This window comes from Lissotriton vulgaris, chromosome 8 (assembly GCF_964263255.1).
Source record: "Lissotriton vulgaris chromosome 8, aLisVul1.2, whole genome shotgun sequence".
Lineage (NCBI taxonomy): Eukaryota > Metazoa > Chordata > Amphibia > Caudata > Salamandridae > Lissotriton > Lissotriton vulgaris.
The window spans coordinates 859,374,558-859,397,311 of record NC_141696.1 but is presented as its reverse complement, the minus strand read 5'-3'; the positions used below and the strand labels follow the sequence as shown (position 1 = coordinate 859,397,311).

The following is a 22,754-nucleotide window of genomic DNA, read 5'->3' as shown; positions in this document are numbered from 1 at the left end:
ATCCCTGCGCCCACTCAAACCCACTCAACTGCGCATCGATGCGCACCCACGCCGCCAACGGCTCCGTAGCCAAGGCGAATAAATATGGCGAGAGGGGGGAACCCTGCCGGGTGCCATGCCTAATGGAACAACTGGAAGAGATTGCTCCCGCCACTCGAACCGATGCCGTCAAATAAGTGTAGAGAAGTTGCAGGTAGGACAAGAAGAGAGGCCCGAGGTTAATTCGGGGTTGTAGTGCGGACAGATAGACCCAGCTCAGCGAGTCAAACACCCTATCCATGTCGGCGAGAAGTATGGCCTGTTCCCCAGTGCGTCAGACCGCCGCCACCACCACCACATTCGCCCGCCGAATATTGTGCCTGGTCACCCTTTGGGCCATAAAGCCAGCCTGATCTGGGTATACAAGCACTGTAATATGAGGTAGAAGCCGGTTGGGTAAAGCTTTGGCCAGGATTTTGGCCTCCATGTACAGAAGAGAAATTGGGCGGGAGGAGGCATGATGTTCCGGGGGTCGACCCGGCTGGTGAAATACCACTACTTCCACATGCCTCCGGTCTGGGGGCAGTCTGCCTTGCTCCCTGGCCTCCTCCAACACCGCCCGATAATGGGGGACTAGCTGCAATGGATATTTCTTGAAGAATTCACTGGGGAATCTATTCGGTCAGGGAGCTTTACCCGAGTCGAGCTCGCCCAGGGCCGTGCCCAGCTCCTCGTCCGTCAGTGGGAGCTCCAACTGGTCATGCACCTCATCAGACACAGCTTTATGCGGAAAGTCTGCTATAAACTTGTCCACCACATATTCCGGCAGGCACTCCTTCGGGCATATAGATCCGCATAGTATGCAGCAAAGCTCTCCGCCAACTCCCTCGGGTCTGTAATCGGGGCACCCGCTTCGTCAAGTATCCTTGGTAAGGTCTGGGCATGGAAGGCACCTTGACAGAGCCGATGTACCATTTTGCCAGACTTGTCCCCCCACTGACATATTCTGCTGCGAGTTGCAAGCCAGATCTGCCGTGACTCATCCATCAGGAGAGCTGCATTTGACTGTTGCGCTAGGAGCAGCTGCCCCACCACCTGACCCCAACCCGCCCCGCTGCCCTGGCGTTCCAGCGTCTCAATCTCCTCCTCGGCCCGCACCAATTCCACTCTGCGCCTCTTTCGGGCTGCTACGCACCAAGCAATACCCACCCTCGTAGTGTGGGTCTCAGTGCTTCCTACAGCGTCCCGGCACTAGAGACTGATCCCACATTCCCGACCAAGAAATCAGCAATTGCCTCACTCATGTGCCTCCCGTAGTCCTCCTATTGCAGGTGCCACACCAAGAGGCGCCAACAAAATGGCTGCCACCCCCTGCCCAATAGGGGAGTGATCAGAGAGTCCATGCGGAAGGATTTCCGTCGACTCCACTCTTCCAGCCATTTCTCTAGGGACAAAAATGTAATATAGTCTAGAAAAGGATTTGTGAACTACTGAGAGAAATGTGTATTCCTGTTCATCGCTGTGCAAGCGCCGCCATGTGTCCACCCAATCCAAGCCCACGACCATATCATGTCGTTTTGTGAAATAGTCTACCCCCGGGCCTCCCCCAGGCCTGTATCTGTCCCTGATCATATCCAGGACATTATTCCAGTCTCCACTCACTGCCGATAGCGCGTCGGGGATGTCCTCCCAAATCGCAAACAGCTACTCAACTAGCGACCACTGCAGGGGGGTGGGGCGTACACGCAGCCCAACACTAGAGGGTTCTCCCGAACCATACCCCTGATAAACAAGTATCGCCCCTGTGTGTCTATGATGCACTAAGATGGCCACCTCCCTTGAGCCCCTTGCAAAGTCTGCATGGAATACTTGTTGATACCCATAGCGCTGGAAGCACAGGGTCTTAGTATCCAGCAGGTGGATTTCTTGTAACAAAAGTACATTGGCCCTAGCCCTCTTTGTCTGGCGTAACACTGCCCCCCTCTTGATTTTATCCAGGACTCCACACACATTCCAGCTGAGAATACGGAGGGTACCCTGGGGCCTTGAAGCATTGTCAGTGCGACCCGCCATCAGAGAACGACCAGGTCCACAGCACGGGCACAGGGCCATGCGGACATGCACAAAGCAAGTGTAGGGAACCCCTCGTGGTTGTGTGACTCATGCCCAACAAGAACAACCCCCCACAGACCCCTCACCCCACCCCCACCCTATACCTCAAAACGGTTGAAAAACCTGTCGCGGCACGGTTAGCACTCGGCCCCCAACGAGGGACCAGAGCCCTCCCACGCCAATGGATCCCCAACCTACAGCCCATAACTCCTAGGTCCACCCCCACAAGTATCAGACTGAATGGGAAGCCGCCGATAATATAACTCCCTCCAACAAACTACAGCAGACAGACATAAGCCTACCAGGGGGAATACCCCGACACCCTCTTGGCAGCAGGAAACAAAAGTCAAGAGTCCACTGTCTGTTGCCCAGAAGCCGGGGCCCTCGGGCGGAGGCTCCGCAAGACGCAGAAAGCCGCAGTGATCGAGACCTCCTGTTCCCCCTCCGGCGCGATCCTCTGGAGGTTTTTTACTGTGCCTCGCTCAGAAAGGAGTCCGATTCCAGTCCCGGCGGTGTGTGCACCAGCACCCTCCCTGTTTTATCAGTCCATTTAAACACCTCCTCCGGAGTATCAGAGAAGTGGGTGCGCAATTGGAACACCACCCGCAGGCGGGCCGGGAAAAGCAAGTCATAGGGGAGCTTGAGGTCTCCGAGACGGGCTTTCGCGGCCATAAATGACTGACGCTGCTGCTGTTCTAAGCGTGTATAATCCGGCGTGTGTAATCTGGAAAAATCAAAATGCGCCAATTCTCATAGAGCAAGGGTTCCTTGGCCCTGGCCTGTTTCAATATGGCAGGAGGTTTCTGAATTAGAGCTCTGTGGGCCCGCTCTATCATGAAACACCGGCATATAGCGTCAGGTGGAAGCTAGCTTTCCAGCCACTGAGTTAAGAACCTCTCCATATTGCCTCTCTCGCAGCCCTCCAGAAAACCGACAAAGAGCAGGTTTCATCGCCCAGCCTGCCCCTCCGCATCCTCAGCTCGCAGCACTAGGCCCTTCTGTGTACTTCCCAAACTGGCCACCTGACGCTTCGGGGCGCAACGTCGTACTCCACCCCGGATATCCGGGTCTCAGCCTCCGTAATGCGGGCACGGCGTTCCGCAGGTCCTGACGCAGTAGCATGACATCTGAACTCACTGCGCCAATGTCCCGGGACATGCTGGATGAGTAATTGCCGCCATCAACTCCGCATTGTCCGGCCCTGGCTCCTGCTGCCCTCCGGCCGCTCCCGCCCCGCCCCCGCTAGGACCAGTAAATTTGTCAATGGGCCCACGCTTAGTGGCTCCGCCAGTGTTCTTGTCCCTCGTCATGTCAGCCTGCAGCAGGCACCCCCACTGACACGGCCCAGGCCCGGCTCGCTGTCCTCACTGGATGTCACTCAGCGTAAGCACCCCCAAGTCCGACCCTGGCCGCTCTCCACTGGAAGGCACCTTCGATCTAGGGCCCGCAATCCACCCAGAGCGTCTCTGTGGCTTCCGAGCAGGGGGGCCTCCTCACTCCCCCTGCCCCGGTCCACCCGCAGGGCACAGCCAAGAGCTCTGTCACCAGATTCCCTCCACGGCCAGATCGACCGTCGACCCAGGCACTGCCCAAGGGCAAGGGCGAACAGTTGTATGCCAGCACACCCGGTAGCCCTGCCAGACACACCCTGCTCCAAGCGCTGGGCTCTCAGCTAGTATTTCGCTGTCAGTATGGGGCCGCGGGACATCGCACCTCTCCTCACCTGCATGGCCCGTTCTGACCGCCTCAGGACTTCCTCCAGGCCAGCGTCACCCGCAAGTCTGCCTTGTGGCCACCACCAGACCCCACTGTCTCCTTGCACAAGTCGCCGGACCCAGAGGGCACCCCGCAGGCCCAACCAACGGGAGAGGCCTTTATCTCCAACACTGCTGAAAATGCAGGGCTCTGCCACCCAACCTCCGATGCCCGCTGCAGCGGGAGACGCTAGGCCCAACAACCAGCAGCTGTGCAGGTCTCCCCGTGCGGCGCGCCCCAGATCCGCGGGGAGGTCTCAGGACAAGGGGAGGGGGGCCCTCCTCTCTGAAACCTCCGACCATCTAAGCCGCCAGCAGCCACGTCTCAGGAGGATATTCCAGCTGTCTGAGCCCGCAGCCACGGGCCCCGGTCACCGCCCCGGGCGTCCTATCTCCTTCAGGCTGCGTGACCTGTCGGCGTGCCCGCCTCGGGCCGCTCTGCTCCGGCCGTGTCACAGGATTCCCAAGGTGGCCGATATGCCCCCGATCTCCACCCACTGGGCCCACCGCCCTGGGTACTCACAGGGTGGAGCGCCTGTCTCAGAAGAGTCAGCCCACCACACTCACGGGGCTCGAAGAAAATCTGCACCCCGGCTCCACCGCTCAGTGCTAGGCTTCACCACGCGGGGTTCTCGGCTCCGACACCTGATCCCACCAGGCAGCAGGTGCACAGGTGCAAGTCTGGCCGATCGTCGTGGCAGGCTGCAGGTGCACAGGTGTCACCCCCGGAACTGCAGACATGAAGAGGAGGTCAGGATAAGCCCGTCCCGGGAGGATATGTTGGCTGTCTGAGTTTGTTGCATTAACTGTTGTACGGTGCCTGTTGCACCTTTTAAATGTGTATCTGGTGCATAAAGGGTACCTTGGATGTTTTAATTCTGTAGACCTGGCCCCTGCTGCCAAATATTTCAATTCTACCCGTTCGGTTTGTTTTCAATACACATCTGCACTCACTTATAGCCATACACTAACAGCACAGGCATTACACGCTCGTCAAACATGGATAACTGTAGCTCTACCGCAGCTCCCAGACATTCCCATCTCTAAAGCCCTGGTCTTTATCAAGGAGTAGATGGATAAAACAGACTCAAGACCAATTTCCTCCCAATAACCCTTCTGTGATCTTATTCAAACCACCACCAAGTTCACATCCTCTGAGGCAGTGTTGCGACTTAGAGCAGAATTGTAAGGACAGGCTTATTGGACTTATCAAGATCTCTCTCACATGGCTTTATGAAACAAGTTATGTAATAGTAACAAACTATCTGCATCCTAATATGGATGACAGACCCACATACTGTTCATCATCCTTCAAACTAGGGGCTGATCATTGAACAGAAAGATTTGATTCTAAAACATTTTGGCTAATGGCCAAGATTGTGCCTACGAAAGACACACATGATGTCAATGGAGATCACACAAAGCCCCTCATTTTGGGTCACTCTACAGATTGCTTTTTCCTTGCATCAATGGTGGGAGATTTGGTGGGGTGGAGGTCTGAGCCATGGGGAAGCAGGGTGGATCATATAAATGTAAATGTTTTTGTACTTGTATAGCGCACAGCTACCCGCAGTGGGTTTCCCAGCGCTTGTACGAATACCGCAAGGGAACCCTTCCTGGCTTTCCCTGTGAAGTGTCCACTCCTGGGCAACCCCCATGGTGCAGACCAGGCATCCCTAGCGTTGTGTGAAGACTAAGCAAGCTATTGCCCGGAGTAGCAGCGTGGGACCCATGATCAGAATAGGCACTGAGGTGAGAATATCCGGTCAGGGGAATTAATGAGCCCGAGACCCGCAGGGGCAGGAATAGAACCCTGGTCCCTGGCCAGAGCTCTGCATCAAGGTCTGCATGCTCTAACGATTGACCCACACTTCTCCACAACATAACACAGTAAAAAGCTATTCAGGGAAGTACCTGGTTTCTTTTGAAGCAAACCCCTGTTGTACAGTCATATGATATGTATATATTTCAGCATTTCACTGTTTTATTAAATAGATATTCAATTTACCAGTACACATAGACTTCGCAGTTTGACATCTCTAACCCTATGTATTATTCCCTGCAGAGAAAAAACAGTTCAGGGTGGAGTAATTATGAGTCACCTCCAAAACTAAACCCTCTTCTTTGTAGAACAACAACTTGCAACATCCACATTCACACTCAACATAAGATGGAAGGAATGTGCACAGCATGTGAATCTACAGCATTATAAACAGCAGAGTAGTAACAATTTGCAACATCTGTGCCCAACACTACCCGGCAGAAGTGTGCACAGCCGGTGATCTACAGCAGCACATGCTGCATACAGGTTACAATGTCACAGAAATTGCAGTGGGACCATATTGGGGGTTTACACCATTTTTCACACTCTTGTGGGTATGTTGTGATGGAGAAGAGGGCAAGATAACTGTGCGGTCCAATAATAGCCAATATGCAGCCAGAAAATCAATACGTGCAAGAGTGGGTCTCTGATCCTTCTTTCTCAATCATAGCCTTTTTAACTACCCACCCCAGCCAACAACCACAATTTTCAAATTGGAATAGAGCTTTCACGATCCAAGCAAAACCATTAGATCACAGGATAAACATTGGCTTTATAATCTGAAACAGATTAATGCTAATTTTGTCATTTCTGTCTCATAATGTACAAGTATAGGCTAAATAACAAAATTACAAGACAGCAGCTGCACACCAGCCCTATAAATACTTGAAGTAAAGTTTATAAAGATGACAATCAAACTATTTTCTACATACCCGCATTGGTGGCATTGGAGTCTTCCTAGAAACGGACTGCTCTTCAGGCCCTGCAAAAACAGGTCTCTGGCTCAATTCCCCACAGCAGATTTCAGAATAATGAAGATGAGGTTGAGTGCAATTGCTGCAGCCACTATCAACAGAATCAGCTTGCCAACTCCTAGAAAGGAAGCAGAATTAAGATCAACACTACTGGTCATATGAGTCCAATGCTATATAGGCACTTGCAGAGAGGAAAATGAAATGCTTGAACAAAATGGCAACTTCTTCATGCTGAAACGTTTTAGAATAAACAAAATACATTTTCATGGCACTTAATTAGTAGTGAATGAAAACAAATGTCACCATGTTTTTTGTGCTTTACTCTTGGAGTACAGAAAGTAAATTTTGGAACTCAAAGCCCTACAAGCCACACTTTCACTGCAGGACAATTCTGTCAGGTTGACAACTTTTGTACAAATGAGCAACTAAGTTTTAAACATGACTCCCATGCAGACGGCATTTTACTAATAGAGTTGAATGTAATTGTATTTGTGTTTCTATAGCTTTCACGCTGCTTAGATGCTTTAAAGCTCTTCTGAACCAGTCGGTTGTGAGTCTCTGGTGATTACAAATGTAACTGACGACGAGAAATTGTGAGTAGTGTGGAGGAGACTGTGCAAATTCTGGTATGTATGCTCGATGGTTGAGGCAGCTCTTCTATTTTTTCCAGTATTTTTAATGGTGACTTATTACAAGGGATCGGAGTTTCTTGGGTATGCACCTTGCTAATGTAGCGACTGCAAAACATTTGCATCTATCAGAACCAAAAAGTTGAGATTTTGGTTACATTGTTCAGTTGTTGAACACATGGCAGCTTACAATTTAAAACATACAATTAATCTTGTAAACCAAGCCTGATGGAATGTATGTGACAAGGTAACAGGAGGAGGGGGGAATTAATGGGGTCTTTGTCAGGTCCACAACTTCAAGTACAGTAACCTGTTTCTGAACCATTAAGGTAAAGCCTTCTGAGTTTAGCCCACTATTGATCATGACACTGTGCAGGCCGCATATAGATTTCTGTTTAAACCACTGCCCTTTTTTTTCCCAGCAGGCTGCAATTCAACAAAGGAGGTAAAAAGAGCAGTATGAATTTGGTAGAAGATAATGTATTTACCCGAATACCATTGCTAAAGGTAACTTTCTTTCAGATCCTCCTACATATTTCTCACCGCATGAAAGCGTCCCAAAGCAATACACTCTGGGTGTTGGCACCGACTTGTGCTGATTAACCAAGGAAGTTACCACAGTCCTGGCAAAAATATCCATCAGCCCATGCTTGGGCTGTGAGGCTATATTGTTTATAAACGGGATGCAAAAAAGACCAAATAGCCTCTCAGAAGAGGTCAACCATTGGGGTGGCTATGGAGAGCGCCATGGAAGCAGCCATGACCCTAGGGGAGTGAGGACTAATGCTAGCAAGAGGGTATTTCATGCCCAAAGAATAGCAGTTCTTAATGTAAAGAAAAGGCAAAATGCCCATTTAGCCAGTGCTTTGCCCTTCTAGTTCCCAGCAAAGCCCACTTGCACCTGATCAACAAGTCTCTATTGTTTAGTGTGGTCGACTGGGATTTAGAATGTGCAGTCAGCTTTTGCGGGGGAACGAGGGGTAGAACAATGAAAGGCTGTTTGTCCAAATGAAAAGCATATACCACTTTTGGTAGAGAAGGGCAGATGCAATGAATCACTTTAGGTGGGGAGAACACAGTGAATGGTCGTCGAACTGAGAGGGCCTGAAATTCTCGGAATGTAGGATTGAAGTCATTGCCACCAAGAATACAGTTTTGAGAGTCAGGAGTTGACCTGAGTAACCGTGCATTGGTCCGAATGGAAAGGCCACCAGGAAAAATTCAAATCCTACTGAGGAACAATGAATGAAGTTGTAGGAAACAAAGTTTACCTTTCATACAATTTACCACTAGTGGCGATTTAAACGAAGACAGCTAGCCAGGGAAATACAAAGGTGGAAGGGGCAGAAAAAAAACCTTTAACATAGCCAATTCTAGTCTCTGATGAGAAAGAGGCAGTGTGAATCATGTAAGGTGTGCCAACAACAATAAAATACCTTGTTGCTAAGCCAACCCCCAGTTGTATTACCTTCCACGACCCACACAGCCATGTATGTTTATTAAAGATGCTATCAGACTGAAGTGTTGCTCTCTGAACTGAAAGGGAGGAATGCCTTCATGATAAGACAGACTGCCCACATTTCAGCAACATTGGTTTGCAGGTGTCGCTCAGACAGAACTAAGACCCTGCACTGTTATGTTGCCCAAGCCCTACTTGGACGCATCCATAACTACAGTAGCATCATCTGTAGGGGGGCCAGAGGGATGACACACCATCAGAGGGGAGGGTCATGTTCAACAGTGAAAATCCAGATATTATAAATCGAAAATCTACGCCTGAGACTAGAGGCTCCCCTGTTGTTGAATCTAATATTTTATTAGAAACCTGACAAGCTCTCACCCACTGTCTGGTAGGCAGCACCAACAGGATGCTTGATAAAGGTATGTGTGGATGCCCATGTAGCGGCTGCACATAATGTCAATTTGCTATAAAGGCTGGGGTTGCACCCTATTTTCTTGTTAAATACGCTCTTGCATGTGAACTTAATGTATTTTCCGCTGAGGCGTGGCGTATTTGAATTGCCTCCACATTCCAGCGCACCATTGTTGCTTTTGTAATGGGTGAACCTTTGCTGAACTATGCGTAAGAGACAAACAATTGATTCCACTTACGGAATTGTTTTGTCTCTTGTAGAGTGTAGGCTTCTTTCCAGTCATGTCTGTTTTTTTTTTTAATTACTGCTAACTGAAAGCTTTGATTTATGCGAAGTTTGCTCAATTTGGTAGGAACTGAGGATTCATTATTAGAACAATTTTGTCCTTGTGGATTTGCATGTATGGTTCTTCAATAGTTAATGCTTGTAGTTCGCTTACTCTCTGTAGTGACGTTATTGCTATTACGAAGGCAGTTTTTATTGTGATCTGCTGAAGTTCGGCTTTGTGCATGGGTTAAAAAGGCTTTGTCATAAGCTGTATCAGTACAATAGGAACGCCATTGATAACGCAACAACATATGCCAAAGAGGACACGGACCTGGCGCGAATTGATCGTGAACCGAACACTCTACATATTTGGGGTATAACAGAACTAGTAACGCGGGGTTTCTAACGTATGAGTTACTTTCGATGTATCTGGTAGAGACGATTCTAGCCGCAGATTCCTTAATGTAGAATTATCCCCAGGCGTGAGACTGGATCCGGAATTATTTTTGCCACAGCATCTCTGCGCGCTGGTGGCGGCACCTTATGGCTCTGCCCTGGCGTCATCCACACCGTGACGTCAGCAAGGTCACCTAAGCCCAATCCCTGTGTCCTGGCGTCAGTTTTCTTCGGAGAACTTTTCCGCGCCACAACGCGGAGCCATCACAAACAAAACGGTGAGAGTATGGGAACAGTGTGCGAAAAAGCAGTGAAACAGAAAGGGAGGAAACTAAAGGTGAGGAACAGCACCAGTTGCAAAAGTGCCAGGCACTGTGGTACTGAAAGTCCTAGAAGGGAAAGAGCAGAGCACCGCTCTGAGAAGCCACCTCGCAAGGCTAAGGTGAAATCCTCCCTTGAGGCAGAAAAAACATGCGAAAAACGACACAGCAGACAACAGTAGTCTGCAACCCCAATCCATAACAGTGAAGGGTAACTATTCTAGAGCAGATGAGTAACAACAACTTACCCCAAGACAACATCATCAAGAAGGGTTGTATCCCCTATAAAGAGCTAAGGGCTGAGGCACAGCCAATAAACCTCGACACAGAGGAACGCAGAGGAGTCAGAAACCTCAAGCAATGAAAAAGGGAGAAGATTATGAGTAGGCCCCACACTGCAATAATCTGGGTGTAGGGATGCAGAAGTACACATGAACCTACCGTTCAATTACCAGAAAGGAAGGAGTGGAACAAACGAAGAAAACAAAACATCCCGCCAGGGAGGAATTGAAAGAGGGCACTCGCAGAAGATGAAACCACCCGGAGGTAGGCGAGTCCAGAAGACCAAGATGAAGGTCCTCGCAGAACGGGGAGGAAGGGTGGGTCGTGAAGGAACCTGCGGCTAGAATCGTCTCTAACAGATACATTGTTACCGAAGGTAAGTAACTCGTACATCTGATAGAGTCTACTAGCCGCAGATTCCTTAACATAGAATAGATACCCATGCCATACCCAGAGGGGAGGAGGGTCTGCGAGAGAAACTCACCAACTTGGAAGAACACAGGGCCCCAACAAGGGATGTGTCATGGGGACAGGAAGGAAGCCCAGCCCCCACCAAGCAGAAGTAAGCAAGAACAAGGAGAAGGGAAGGCCAGGATACCCCAAGCCTAGCTGAGGTACAAAGAATCTCTGCCAGAAAACCCCAGAGGGATAGACAGCCGCTAAAAGAGTACCATGGAAGAAAAGAACCACCCCAAACTCCAAGGAGAAGAGGTGGAAACGGAGGCAGAGCCTGTTGCAGGAGAACACACACACAGTGAAGTGCACAGCTGAACGGGCATCAGCCCTGAGGCAGCGGGTAAGACAGGAACAACCCAACAGCCAAGAAGGGCAGGCGTGATAAGAAAGACAGTCGAGCAAGCACCAGCAGAACAAAGGGCAGGAGCACAAGGGTACACGTCAAGGCCCACGGAGGTGTACCATAAGGATCAGGCATGCGTAGCCGGCAGCTGGCATATATAATGGAGCAGGGCGCTCAGAACAAGAGAAGCGCAAGACTAAGGCAGAGGCAAGGGAAGCCCAGAACAAGCCCCAGAGAAGGACCGTTCCAGAGACACACCCCGACCCATGAAAAGAAGTGGGACCAGCTAGACGAGAAAGAGGAAAAATACTTAGGACTGCCCTAAGCTGTCAGCCAGAACAAAGGAGGATATGAGGAGTATCCAGTCCCCCAAAACACAAGGCAAAGGGCCAGACCGAAACGCCGGACAACAAGGTGGAAACACCAGGACACGACACCATAGGTGGCATGCCAAATTCGGTCTGGCGAGGTAGCAGATACTGAGAGTAACAGAACCTGGAGCAGCGCAAGCCATGCCAATACAGAAGAAAAAGGAGACCGCACCAAGTGGCATTTAGTGACGCCAGGAAAGGCGAGTAACCTGAAAAAGTGTCCACACCCCCAGCAGAGGACAGAGCTACCCAAAACCAACTTGGGAACACCTCTTAGGGAAAAAAACCCAGCTGCAGAGAACTAGAACATAAAAGACCTGTGGTTAGTACCACAGACGGCTTATCAATCAGCCGAAAAATACAAAGAAGGCCCAACCTGAGGACCTATATGGCTTCACCAACAGCCAAAAAAAAACACCACAAAGGTCAAAGGGCTGTACCAGCAGCCAACAGTACAGAGGGGCCAACTTAAGGACCACAAAGGAATTGCACGCCACACAGAACACACAGACGGGCTAACCGAAACACTAGGCCCAAAGAAAAAGGTGGGATAAACGTCTCCCGTAAAGCACCTGAGTACCGACCAGCCAAAACATACGGAGGGGGAGGAGGACGGAGCCCTGCAAGGAGCCGTTGAATGGCGGAGTCCGCGTGGGTGTTAAACAGAAGAACCTCATAAAAAGGCAGGTCAACAAGATGCTCCCTAATATTCTCTGGAAAAACGCCATCTCGCAACCAAGCATGGCGGCGGAGAGCCACGGCCGAGAGAATCAAACATCCAGGGCCGAACGAAGAATAACGAATAGTTTCTTACCTGTCGGTGTTATTTTTCAGCTTGAAGATCTTTCTGGATTCACTATGCTGTGCATTATTCCGCGGTCTGGTGGTTGGGCCAGGAATCGTAGTCTTTTTTTTCCCGTAGCCCAGGTGGGCTTCGACATCCCACCTTTTGGTGTCCTTCCTGTGATGTCGGCATGCTTCCTACGGAAGCTCCCACTTTTGGGCGCCATCTTCGGATTCTGTTTTTTCTCTTGTTTTTGTGTCATTGTTATTCATCCTTTTCCAATCATTTCAGGTTCTTTCTTCTTTTTCAAGGAACTCCTGATTTGTCTCTCTTAAAGAGTTTGACTGTATATTGTCTTTGTATTCCCTTCTCCTCCGGTCTCATCTTTCTGGCGGAGGTGGGTGGGTTCACCAGAGAATTGTATAGTTTGTGCGATCCATCGTGAGATGGTGCACTTTGTTACTGGTCTTCCCATGAAAATGCTTGCGAAGGACACAAGAACTGCTTTGTTTTCCTGTGCTCTTTAATTCTTTCAATGTAATGCATTACTGCCCTTCTAGCGTCCAGAGTGTGCAGTGCCCTCTCTGCGCTTGTGGATGGTTTCTGAAAGAAGCTTGGTATCTGTATTGTTTGGTTCATGTGAAACGTTGACACCACCTTTGGCAGAAAGTGTGGGTTCGTTCTCATTACCACCCTGTCATTGTGTATTTGAAAGTAGGGTTCTTGTAGTGTTAGCGCTTGCAGCTCGCTTACCCTGCGTAGTGAGGTGCTTGCCACTAGAAAGGCTGTCTTCATTGTGAGCATTTGTAGGGAGGCTTTATGGATATGTTCAAAAGGCACCTTCATAAGCTCTGTTAGGACTAAATTAAGGTTCCATGCCGGTGGCGGCATCCTCTTTGGTGGGGCGATTCTTTTAGCCCCTTCCAGGAATCTCTATACTACTTGGGATGTAAAGAAGCTCTTTCCTGTCTCTCCTCTTGTGTAGGCTACTATCGCTGCTAGGTGTAGAGCTTAGGTTCGCTTTTAGCTGGTGTGTTAAATATTTTGGCACGGTTGATTCCTTGATCATTTTCTTGTGTAGCTTTTTCCTGATGCACCATTGTGTGAATCTATTCCATTTCGCCACATACCACCTCCGTGTGGAATGGTCTCCTTGCCTCCCGTAGCAACCGAAGTGTGCTCTCTGGAAGTTTCAGGTGTGCAAACTCTACGTGCCCAGGAGTTTTGCCGCTAGGCAGAGGCTCTCTGGCTCTGGGTGTAGTACCTCCCCGTTTTGCATGGTGAGCAAGTCTTTTCTTTTTGCAAACTTCTGAGGTGGCCCCTGCGCCATCTCCACTATTTGTGAGAACCAGGACTGCCTGGCCCACAGTGGTGCCACCAGAATCATTGTCATGTTGCTGGTTCTGCATTTGCTGAGTACCCTGTGTATCAGTGGTATCGGGGGAAAAGCGAGGGCAAGTGTTTTCGACCAGCTTATCCATAGGGTATTCCCCTAGTACTGTTCCCCTGGATGCGAAGAATTGGCATTTTGCATTCTCGTGTGTTGCAAATAGGTCTATTTTTGGTGTCCCCCACATCTTGAATAGCTTTTGCGTTTCCTGTGCATTGAGTTCCTACTCGTGGGACGCTAATGTCTGCCTGCTGAGCTTGTCTGCCTCCACGTTGTCCTTTCCTGGTAGGTGTATAGCCAGGAGGTCTATTTGTAGTGGGATGGCCCATCTCCATATCTCCTGCTCTAGGTTGGATAGTGCAACTGATTGTGTTCCTCCCTGTTTGTTGATATAAAACATTGTTGTCGTGTTGTCAGTTTGTATCAATACTCTCTGCTTGTACAGTTGTTTCTGGAAGGCTTTTAGGGCAATGAACACAGTCTTTAGTACTGGGTAGTTGATGTGCTTGATTGCATCTGTTGGAGTCCACAGACCCCGCACCTTGAGCTGGTTCATGTGTGCTCCCCATCTCCTCTGGGATGCGTCTGTGGTGATGGTCACTGTTGGGTTTGGTGGTGTTAAAGGCTTCCCCTTTGTTATGTTCTTGTTCCATCACGCTATCTCCTCTTGCACTGCGTGCGTTACAACCACTAGATCTTCCCATCTCCCTGTAGCTTGTGACCATTGTTGTTGGAGCCATTCCTGGAATGGTCTCATGTGGAGTCGTATATTGGGGACTAGTATGCAGGACTAGTATGCATCCCCATGATCTTGCTCGCTGTCCTCACTGTCAGAGCTTGCCCCTTCTGGTATTGACGTGTCTCCTTCAGCAGGGCAAGAGTGCTCTTGTTGCTGGGGAACACCTTGCTCTGTATGCTGTTGATGTGTGCGCCTAGGAAGATCTTCACTTGTTCTGGCTCCATTGAGGATTTCCCCCAGTGTATTGAGAATCCTAGTTCTGTCAGCAGCTGTGTGTCCCACTGTGCATGTCTTTGGCATTGTTTGAAGGAACTTGCTTTTATTAGCCAGTCGTCGTGATAGGGGTATACATAAATCCCTTCCCTCCGTAGGTGCGCTGCTACTGCTGCGAGGCACTTGGTGAAGACCCTTGGTGCAGATATTAGTCCGAAGGCCAGGGCTGTGAACTGGTAGTGCGCTTTCTCTATGGCAAATCTCAGTAGATGTTTGTGTTGTCTGTTCATGGGAATGTGTAGATAAGCATCTTTGAGGTCTATGGTGGACGTAACATCTCTATCCCTTATCTGAGGGATGACTTCTTGTAGGGATGTCATTTTCTATTTTTGAGTTTTTATGCATTGGTTTACGAACCGTAGATCCAGGATGGGTCTTAATGTTTTATCCACTTTTGGCACGTGGAAGTTGGAGTACACTCCCTTGTTTCTTTCTTTGAATGGTACTGTTTCTATCGCCTCCTTGTGGAGAAGTTCTTGTGCTTCCTCTAAGAGTAGTGCTAGTTCTTTTTCAGAGCGCGCCTTTCTTTTTGGTTTCCTGTTTGGAGGCTTCTTTTCCAGTTCTATGCAATATCCAAACTGTATGATGTTCAGTACCCATTTGTCTGTCGCTATTTTCTTCCACTCCTGGAAGAAGTGTTTTAGTCTGCCTCCTACTGGTGTTACAGGTTCGTTGATCCCTGATTTTAGTTTGTGTAAGGCCTTTTTGCGCCCCCCCTTCGAGGTGTTCTGTGGGTGGGCACGTTTGGTGGAGCGGAGTCACTTTGACGTGGGTTGCTGGCCCCGTCTTCTTGTTTGTCTTCGTCCATTCGCTCTCCCGAGAAAGGACTGGCCCCTGGGCTGGTATTGCCAGTTTGGCTGCTGCTGGCCTTGCTGCGCTTGGTTGTTGCCCTGGTAGTTCTGCTGGGATGTCTGATGTGATGTTCCTGGCTGGTTCCCCCCCCTTCCGTTTGGTCTCCATGTGGGGTGCCCCTTCTCATTCCTCTTAATTGCAAAGCCCCCATGGACCTTGCAGTTTCATTTTCCTTTTTGAGTTGCGTCAGTTTCTCATCAACTTGCACTCCGAACAGGGTTTCTCCATTGAAAGGAGTGTTCAGAATGTTGTTCTGGACTTCCGGCTTGAAACCTGAGATTCTCAGCCAGGCATGTCTTCTTTCTGTGACCCCAATCACCACGAGTCTGCTGGATGTGTCTGCCGCATCCAGGGCTGATTTTAGGCATGAGTTTGCTATATTCTTGCCTTCCTTCACCAGGTGGGTTGCTCTCTATTGGTATTGCTCAGGGAGGTGTTTGAGTAGCTGTCCGACCTCCCCCCAATGCTGGTATGTATGCCTGTTGAGTAGGCCATTAGAGTTGGCAATGCGCCAGTGGACTGCTGCATTCATCTCTATCTTCCTTCTAGTGAGGTCTATCCTCTTACTCTCCTTGTCTGGTGGTGGGCCTGTGTTTGTGGGAACGTTGGCGCTCTTTCTGGCTGTTGCTGCAATGATGGAGTCAGCCGTGACGGATACCTGTATGTATGGTGGATCCGTAGAGGAGTGTTTGTACTTCTTCTCTGTCCTAGATGTGATAGACCTGCAGATTGAGGGCTCCTTGAATGCTTCCCTTCCCTGGTCCAGGACACTTGGGAGCATGTCAAGGAATTGACTCCTAGTTTGTGTTGGAAGCAGTGTCTCTAAGAGGAAGCAGGCTTTTCTTTTTTCTTCCTCCAGTTTCACCCCATATGCTGTGGCAGCGTTCCTGATGAACATATTGTAGATGCCAAGCTCATCTGGCGGCGAAGACCTCGAAGGATACGTATCTACGGCCTCATCCGGGCTTTCGGCGTCGAGGTCCTGTCAATTCAGGTCCTGCGCCACTGAGGATGCTGAGCTTAAACTTGTTTGCCGGTCTTCCTCGCCTCCTCCCTCCCTCCCTCGTAATAGTATAGGCCCTCTTCCTCTTGGTGTTCTTGGTGCTCTGGAGTTTTCTGCGGCTCTTCATCGTCGAACTCCTCTTCGTCCTCGACCTTGACGATGGTCGTCGGCTTTGACGGGATGGTGAACCTTTTCATCCGTTCGTCGAACTCCCTTTTCCTTTGCAGGATGTTGTCCATTTCGGCCTCGAGCCTGCTCTTCTTCCTCTCCATCTTGGCGGCCTGTCCGGCGTCCAGCGTATCAGAAGATCTCTTCGATGTCAAAGTTGCCTTTGGGTCTTTTTCCTTCAGCGTCTAGCGCGCCTTTTCGTGGGACGTGCTTCGACGACCTAGGTTTGTCTTGGGATTTTGCTGAATGGGAGTCCTTTTCGATGGAATGCAGCTGCGTCCGTCAAATGTTTCGGCGCCAGTGCTCCTTTCGAGGACTTCGACTCTGTTTTTCGAGAGTGTTGGGGTTTTAGGGGTCGATTTCTCTTACCTCCTTTGTTGTTTTCACATCGGTCTCTACGACCGCGTAGTCATCTGGTCATCTGGTCCCTCGGCGATGTTGTCCTCTTCCCCACTGGAGAGGCCCTAGTCCCGGGGCGACGGAGGTTGACCGTGGCCTTGCATGTTGTAGTTGGCTCTCCTCTGTCTCTCTTACCCAGAGCGTCTTCGGAGTAAAAACTGAGCAGGCGTTGCAATCCTTGCTCTCGTGGTCGACCGGCAGGCAGAGGTTGCAAACCGGATGCTGGCCCTTCTGTGCGTACTTGTGGTGGCAATTGTGTCAGAATTTGAAAGGTGTTTTGTCCATTCCTGCGCTCAGTGGGTCCCCTGTGTGCGCATTCTCCATTGGACGTCTAAGTTTTCAATGTTTTCCTTCCTCTTAGTCGTCCCGGTTCAGTGGTCTTGCTTGGAGAAGTATTCTCCAAATCTTTTTCGTGTTTTTTGTGTCTTTTTCCTCTTCTTTTCTCAAACCCAACCACTAGACCGTGGAATAATGCACAGCATAGTGAATCCAGAAAGATTCACGCTGCAAAAATGCACCTAACTCCCGACCATCCAGTACATGGTGCCGAAGATCAGCGCAGATACCCTCCTGTGAGGAGCGAGAGAGCTAAGGGTCCCACAGGTTGGAGGTAGCCCTGGCCAACACACAAAGTGTGTTGAGCGCTCTCAAAGCAGCACTAGTGAAAGCGAAGATGTTACGCCCCCAGGAATCCAACCACCGGGTCTCCCGTGATGGAGGGAGCAACACTGAAGGCAAGGAAGGAAAAGCAGTCTGCAGGAGAGGGCCCTGGGTAGAATGGTGTAAAGAAAGGCAGACTGGATCGTGCGAAGCAGGACGGTGGAGGAGCGGCTAAGGCACCGGATCTCCCGTGGCAGGATGCCCTTAGAAGAGTTGTGGAGCGAAGCTTAACATTGAAGAAGCAGCTCCCTTCCACCAGAGCCCCGGTGGAGAACTTCCAACAAATGGTCCGTAGGGAATGGGGTGAGCGGGTTGCCCATTTGCAAAATGCCAGCAGCCCTGGAAAAGGCCCGGACAAAGGCAACACTCGCCTCCGTAGGGCGCCGCTGGGGAGAAAGCAATTCCTCTGTGGGCGACGGCTGTAAACTAAGCCGCCCATCCCAGAGTCCAGCTGGAGGGAGAAACGGCCAGCCCCTGTAGGATGGAAGATCCATGGACGAGAGGGGGGCCTGAGGGGCCTCTGGATAAGGCGGAGAAGCCTGCGGGGTCACCAACAGCGAGTTGCGGAAGAGAGGGTCCGGGGGTTGTGGCTGCTGAGACGGTGAAGAGTCCTCCCTGGAAGATGCCGGGGAAAAACAATGATTCAGAAAAGGGGGTGGTGATGAACAGAGTGTCTGAATTAAGCAGACCACTCTTACCCAGTCCAAAGATAAGGGCTTGATCCATCACCGTTTTTTAGCTCACTGCACCATCCCAGCTCAGAACTTGGCTATATGCAAATTAGTCTGATCCTGGCCCAGTGCATCATGGGAACAGGGCAGACCAAACTACCAAGCCAATTCTTATACTGGGAAGGAAACAAGCTACCGGGGAAAAAACAATGACACAATGACACGGTGTCCTGTCTCCGGTGAAGAGGAGACAAGGAGATGACAAACCTCCGGAGAGGAAGGGACCTCCGGAGACGGGTCGACGACCCGACGCCAGGACGGCGCTGTGGAGTCCGCCATAGGCACCGGTGCGTCCTCGATTGGTGCCAAAGCGGCAGTCAGGGGCACTGAGTCGACCTCCGGTTAGGCAGCCGCCTGCCCAGAGGACCGAGGGGTACTCAGGGACAAACCCTGAGTCCCGGCAACCTCCTGCGACACCATAGAGACCCCCGCTGGGATTTGCGCCGAGGCAGGGATGTTGTGGTTCAAAGAGGGGAACCCCGGAAGGCTGCACCTCGACAACACCACACCCCCAGAACCTGAAGCCGAACTCGTCGCCGCTGGGGTCAAAGTCACTGGCGACTCCGGGGAAGGCCGCGCATGGCAAGGGATCCACGGAAGTCTCAGGAAGAGGAGGGAGGCCCAAAGAAGCCTGCAGAGCCATAGCATAGGCCTTCATTTGGGTCCTACTCACCCCGACGCCAGGAAACAGCGGATAGGGTGGCGAACGGATGAGGGCACATGTCCTGAGGGGGACCCACGCCCTCTGCAGAGCGAGGCAAGGCCTCGGTGACAAGCTGTAAGACTTACCGGTGGGAAAACGACACCCCTGGGGCCTCAGTGAAGGACAATGCAGCATTCGGAATTGGCGGTTTCTGGACCCTTCCGAGGTAGGGGACAGATGCGAAGACAAGACCGACCTGGACAAGCGGGCCGAAAGCAATTTCATCCGGAGCTCCCGCTGGGACTTTGGCTTGAGATGCTGAAAAGCGTTGCAGTCCGTAGAATCATGGTGCTCGCCCAAACACCACATACAGATAGGGTGAGGGTATGTCACCGACATCTGACGCGTACAAGGAGGACACGTCTTGAAACCCCAAGTCATTCGCACACTGTTCCTCAACACAAAGTGTTAAAAGAAGGCCGAAAAACAGACCAAGGGACACAATCCGGATCTGCGTTGCACGCGGAAAAGAAGGAAACTGACGTCAGCGTGCCGGGGTAAGGCTTATTTGACCTCGCTGATGTCACTTCCGCATACGACGTCAGGGTGGAGTCTCGAGGTGCCGCCCCCAGTGAGCAGAGATGCTGTGGCAAAAAAAATCCGGATTTAGTCTCACGCCTGGGGATAATTCTGCATTAAGGAATCTGCAGTTAGTAGTCTCCATCAGATACCGGATTACTGTTACTGATTTCTCTGCATTGGGATATTCATACACGGCGCGAAGAAATGAATCAGGGTGGTCTACTGACCTCACTCAAAGTCTGACTGTGCTTGTCATTGATTCACAGAGAGATATACAGCCCTGATGAAGTTGTTAGATCGGACGAAACACGTGTTGGCTACTGGAAAGAATTTGTTGTTTTGAACACTGAAAATGACCTACAATAAAAAAAGATCTCTGGAGTCCAAGATTTGGATCACTATAACTCTTGTGTGGAAATTGGAATTACTCAAGAATATATGTTTGATGAATATAAAATTGTGTAAAACTCTAAATATATAACTTGGCCATAGTGTATGCTTAGGGATATTCTTGGACTTTGTCAAGGACCCTTTTTCTTTAGGGTTTCTGATAGGGAGTGTAAGGTTCCTTATGTGCACAACTTTCAAAATGTTGATTTAAGATACTGTGTTAAATTGTCAGGTGAGCGTCACTGTGATATCCGGTCTTTACCTCAGTTATTGCTGTATCAGTACAATGTTTAAACTCCACAAAGGGACTGGGGCCTTCTTTGGCGGTGCAATTCTTTTGGAACCTTCTAGGAATATTTTGATGTCTGGTGATGTGAAAAAACCTTTACGTGATGTTTCCCTGGTGTATGCTCAATTGCCACCAGGTGCACCTTGAGACTTCAATAATTGATTAAATTGTCAAGCAAGTGTGTAGATCTTGAATCTAGTGCATTGTTATCTTTACACTAAATGAGACACCTCTTCCACTTAGCTGCTTACCATTGATTTGTGGTTGGTTTCCTTGCCGCCTTTAGTATCTCCATTGTTCTTTGTGGTATATTAAGATGTCCAAATTCCATGTACTCAGGCTGCTAGTCTGATAGTTAATCATTCCGGGTGAATACTTGACTTCTGTGACGAGGTCTTTTTCTTTCTTGAATTGATAATCTGTCTTTTGGACAGTTTTTTAGAAGGCTTGAGAACCAGGTTTGTCTCGCTCATTGAGGTGCTGGGAGGATTAGATTTGTTCCTGGTTGCCTGGCCTTCTCCAGTACTTTGTGTAGTAGAGGAATCAGGGAAAGGCACAAGCAAATGTCCCTGAACAATTTATTGAAAGGGAATTTCCTTCCGATAGGTGGTGTTGAAACCTGGAGGGGAAGGCTTGGCATTTTCTGTTCTCTGTTGTTGCAAATAGGTCTATTGTTGGTGTCCCCTAGAGTCTGAATATTTCTCCTAGGCTCCTCTGTTTTATTTCCCATTCATATGAGCTGCTGTTCTGTCTGTTAAGCCGATCTGCTTCTATGTTGTCTTTCCCTGGAAGATGAATTGTTTGCAGACTAATCCTACTTGGTATAGCTAATAGCCATATCTCCTGAACTAGTTCACTTAGGATGTATGATTTTCTTCCTCCTTGTTTGTTCAGATAAAACACTTGTTGTATTGCTCGTCTGGATCAATACTGTCCTCCCTACAATGTGTGCTTGGGAGGCTTTTAGTGCTAGAAATACTATCTTCATCTCAAAGAAGTTGATGTGTTTTATGGAGTCTCAGTTGTTCCATTAAACCCGTATTTTTAAGTTTCCTGCATGCGCTCTCCATCCTCTGCGAGATGTATCTGTTGTATTGGTCACTTAGGGAGTTGTTTTGAAAGTTCTGCCTAGTGTTATGCTCTTGGATGCCCACCATTGTGTCTCCTTCGGTAGCTTTTCTGTTACAACCACCAGATCTTCCCAACTACCGGTGGTTTGTGACCAGTTGTTGCATAGACATTCCTGCAGAGGTCGCATGTGCAGTCATGCATGGGTGATAATGCAGAGTTTGCTCCTTGATGAACAAGTTACTTACCTTCGGTAATGATATATCTGTAAGAGACATTAGTTAGTGATAGATTCCTTCCCTTAGACTATCCCCAGGCGTCAGACTGGATCCGGAAACTTTCGTCAGCAGTACCCCTGCGCAATCGTCGTACAGCTCCGCGTGCGTCGTGGCGTCTTCTGCGCCGAGATGACATCACTGTAACTACTTATACGCGCCCACGCGTGCGGATGTCAGTTCTGTACACAACTTTCCGAGACAGGAAATCAGAGCCATGCAAGATACTGACCAATGTTGCATAGAAACTAGGGCCCGAAAGGATGACCTTAACCCTAGAAATCAGTTCGCAGAACGGGGAGGATGGGTAGGGCGGTAAGGAATCTATCACAAACTAATGTTTCTTACAGATATATCCTTACCGAAGGTAAGCAACTTGTTCATCTGAAAGAAATACAGTAGTGATAGATTCCTTACCTTAGAATAGATACCCCAGCAAAACCAACCCCAATGGTGGGTCTGCGAACTAAAACCACACCAGAAAGTCCCGGAGAACAGAACAGCAAAAGAAGCCGTCTCTCCGGACTTGACTGTCAAGGCAATAATGCTTTGTAAAAGTGTGCAGCGAAGCCCACGTGGCCGCCTGACCGATGTCTTGCAGGGGGACACCACGTCCCAATGCAGTAGTAGCTACTGTTGCCCTGGTAGAATGGGCACGCAGCCCCACCGGAGGTTCTTTTTTAGCCATAGAATAACAGGCCTTGATACACAAGACTACCGAGCGGGAGATAATCCTCTTGCAACAGCCTGGCCTTTCTTGGCGCCTGCATAGCCAACTAAGAGCTGGTCATCCACCCGGAATACTTGTGTGGGATTCAGGTAAAAGAAGAGCACACGTTTTGGGTCCAGGCGGTGGAGCCTCTCTTCCTCTCTGGAAGGGAGCGGAGGCGGAAAGAAAGTGGGCAAGGTGATAGTCGGCCCGATGTGAA

At 49.8% G+C, this 22,754-nt stretch overlaps 1 protein-coding gene across 1 annotated transcript in view; it reads right to left on the bottom strand.

Moving 5' to 3' along the window:
* The window catches only part of WWC3 (WWC family member 3), a 638,290-nt gene that overhangs the window by 89,044 nt on the left and 526,492 nt on the right, over positions 1–22,754 (bottom strand). Inside the window, exon 18 of the mRNA XM_086934786.1 lies at positions 6,600–6,759. Within this exon, the coding sequence (XP_086790912.1) occupies positions 6,600–6,759 (160 nt within the window). The remainder of the gene's footprint in view (positions 1–6,599; positions 6,760–22,754) is intronic.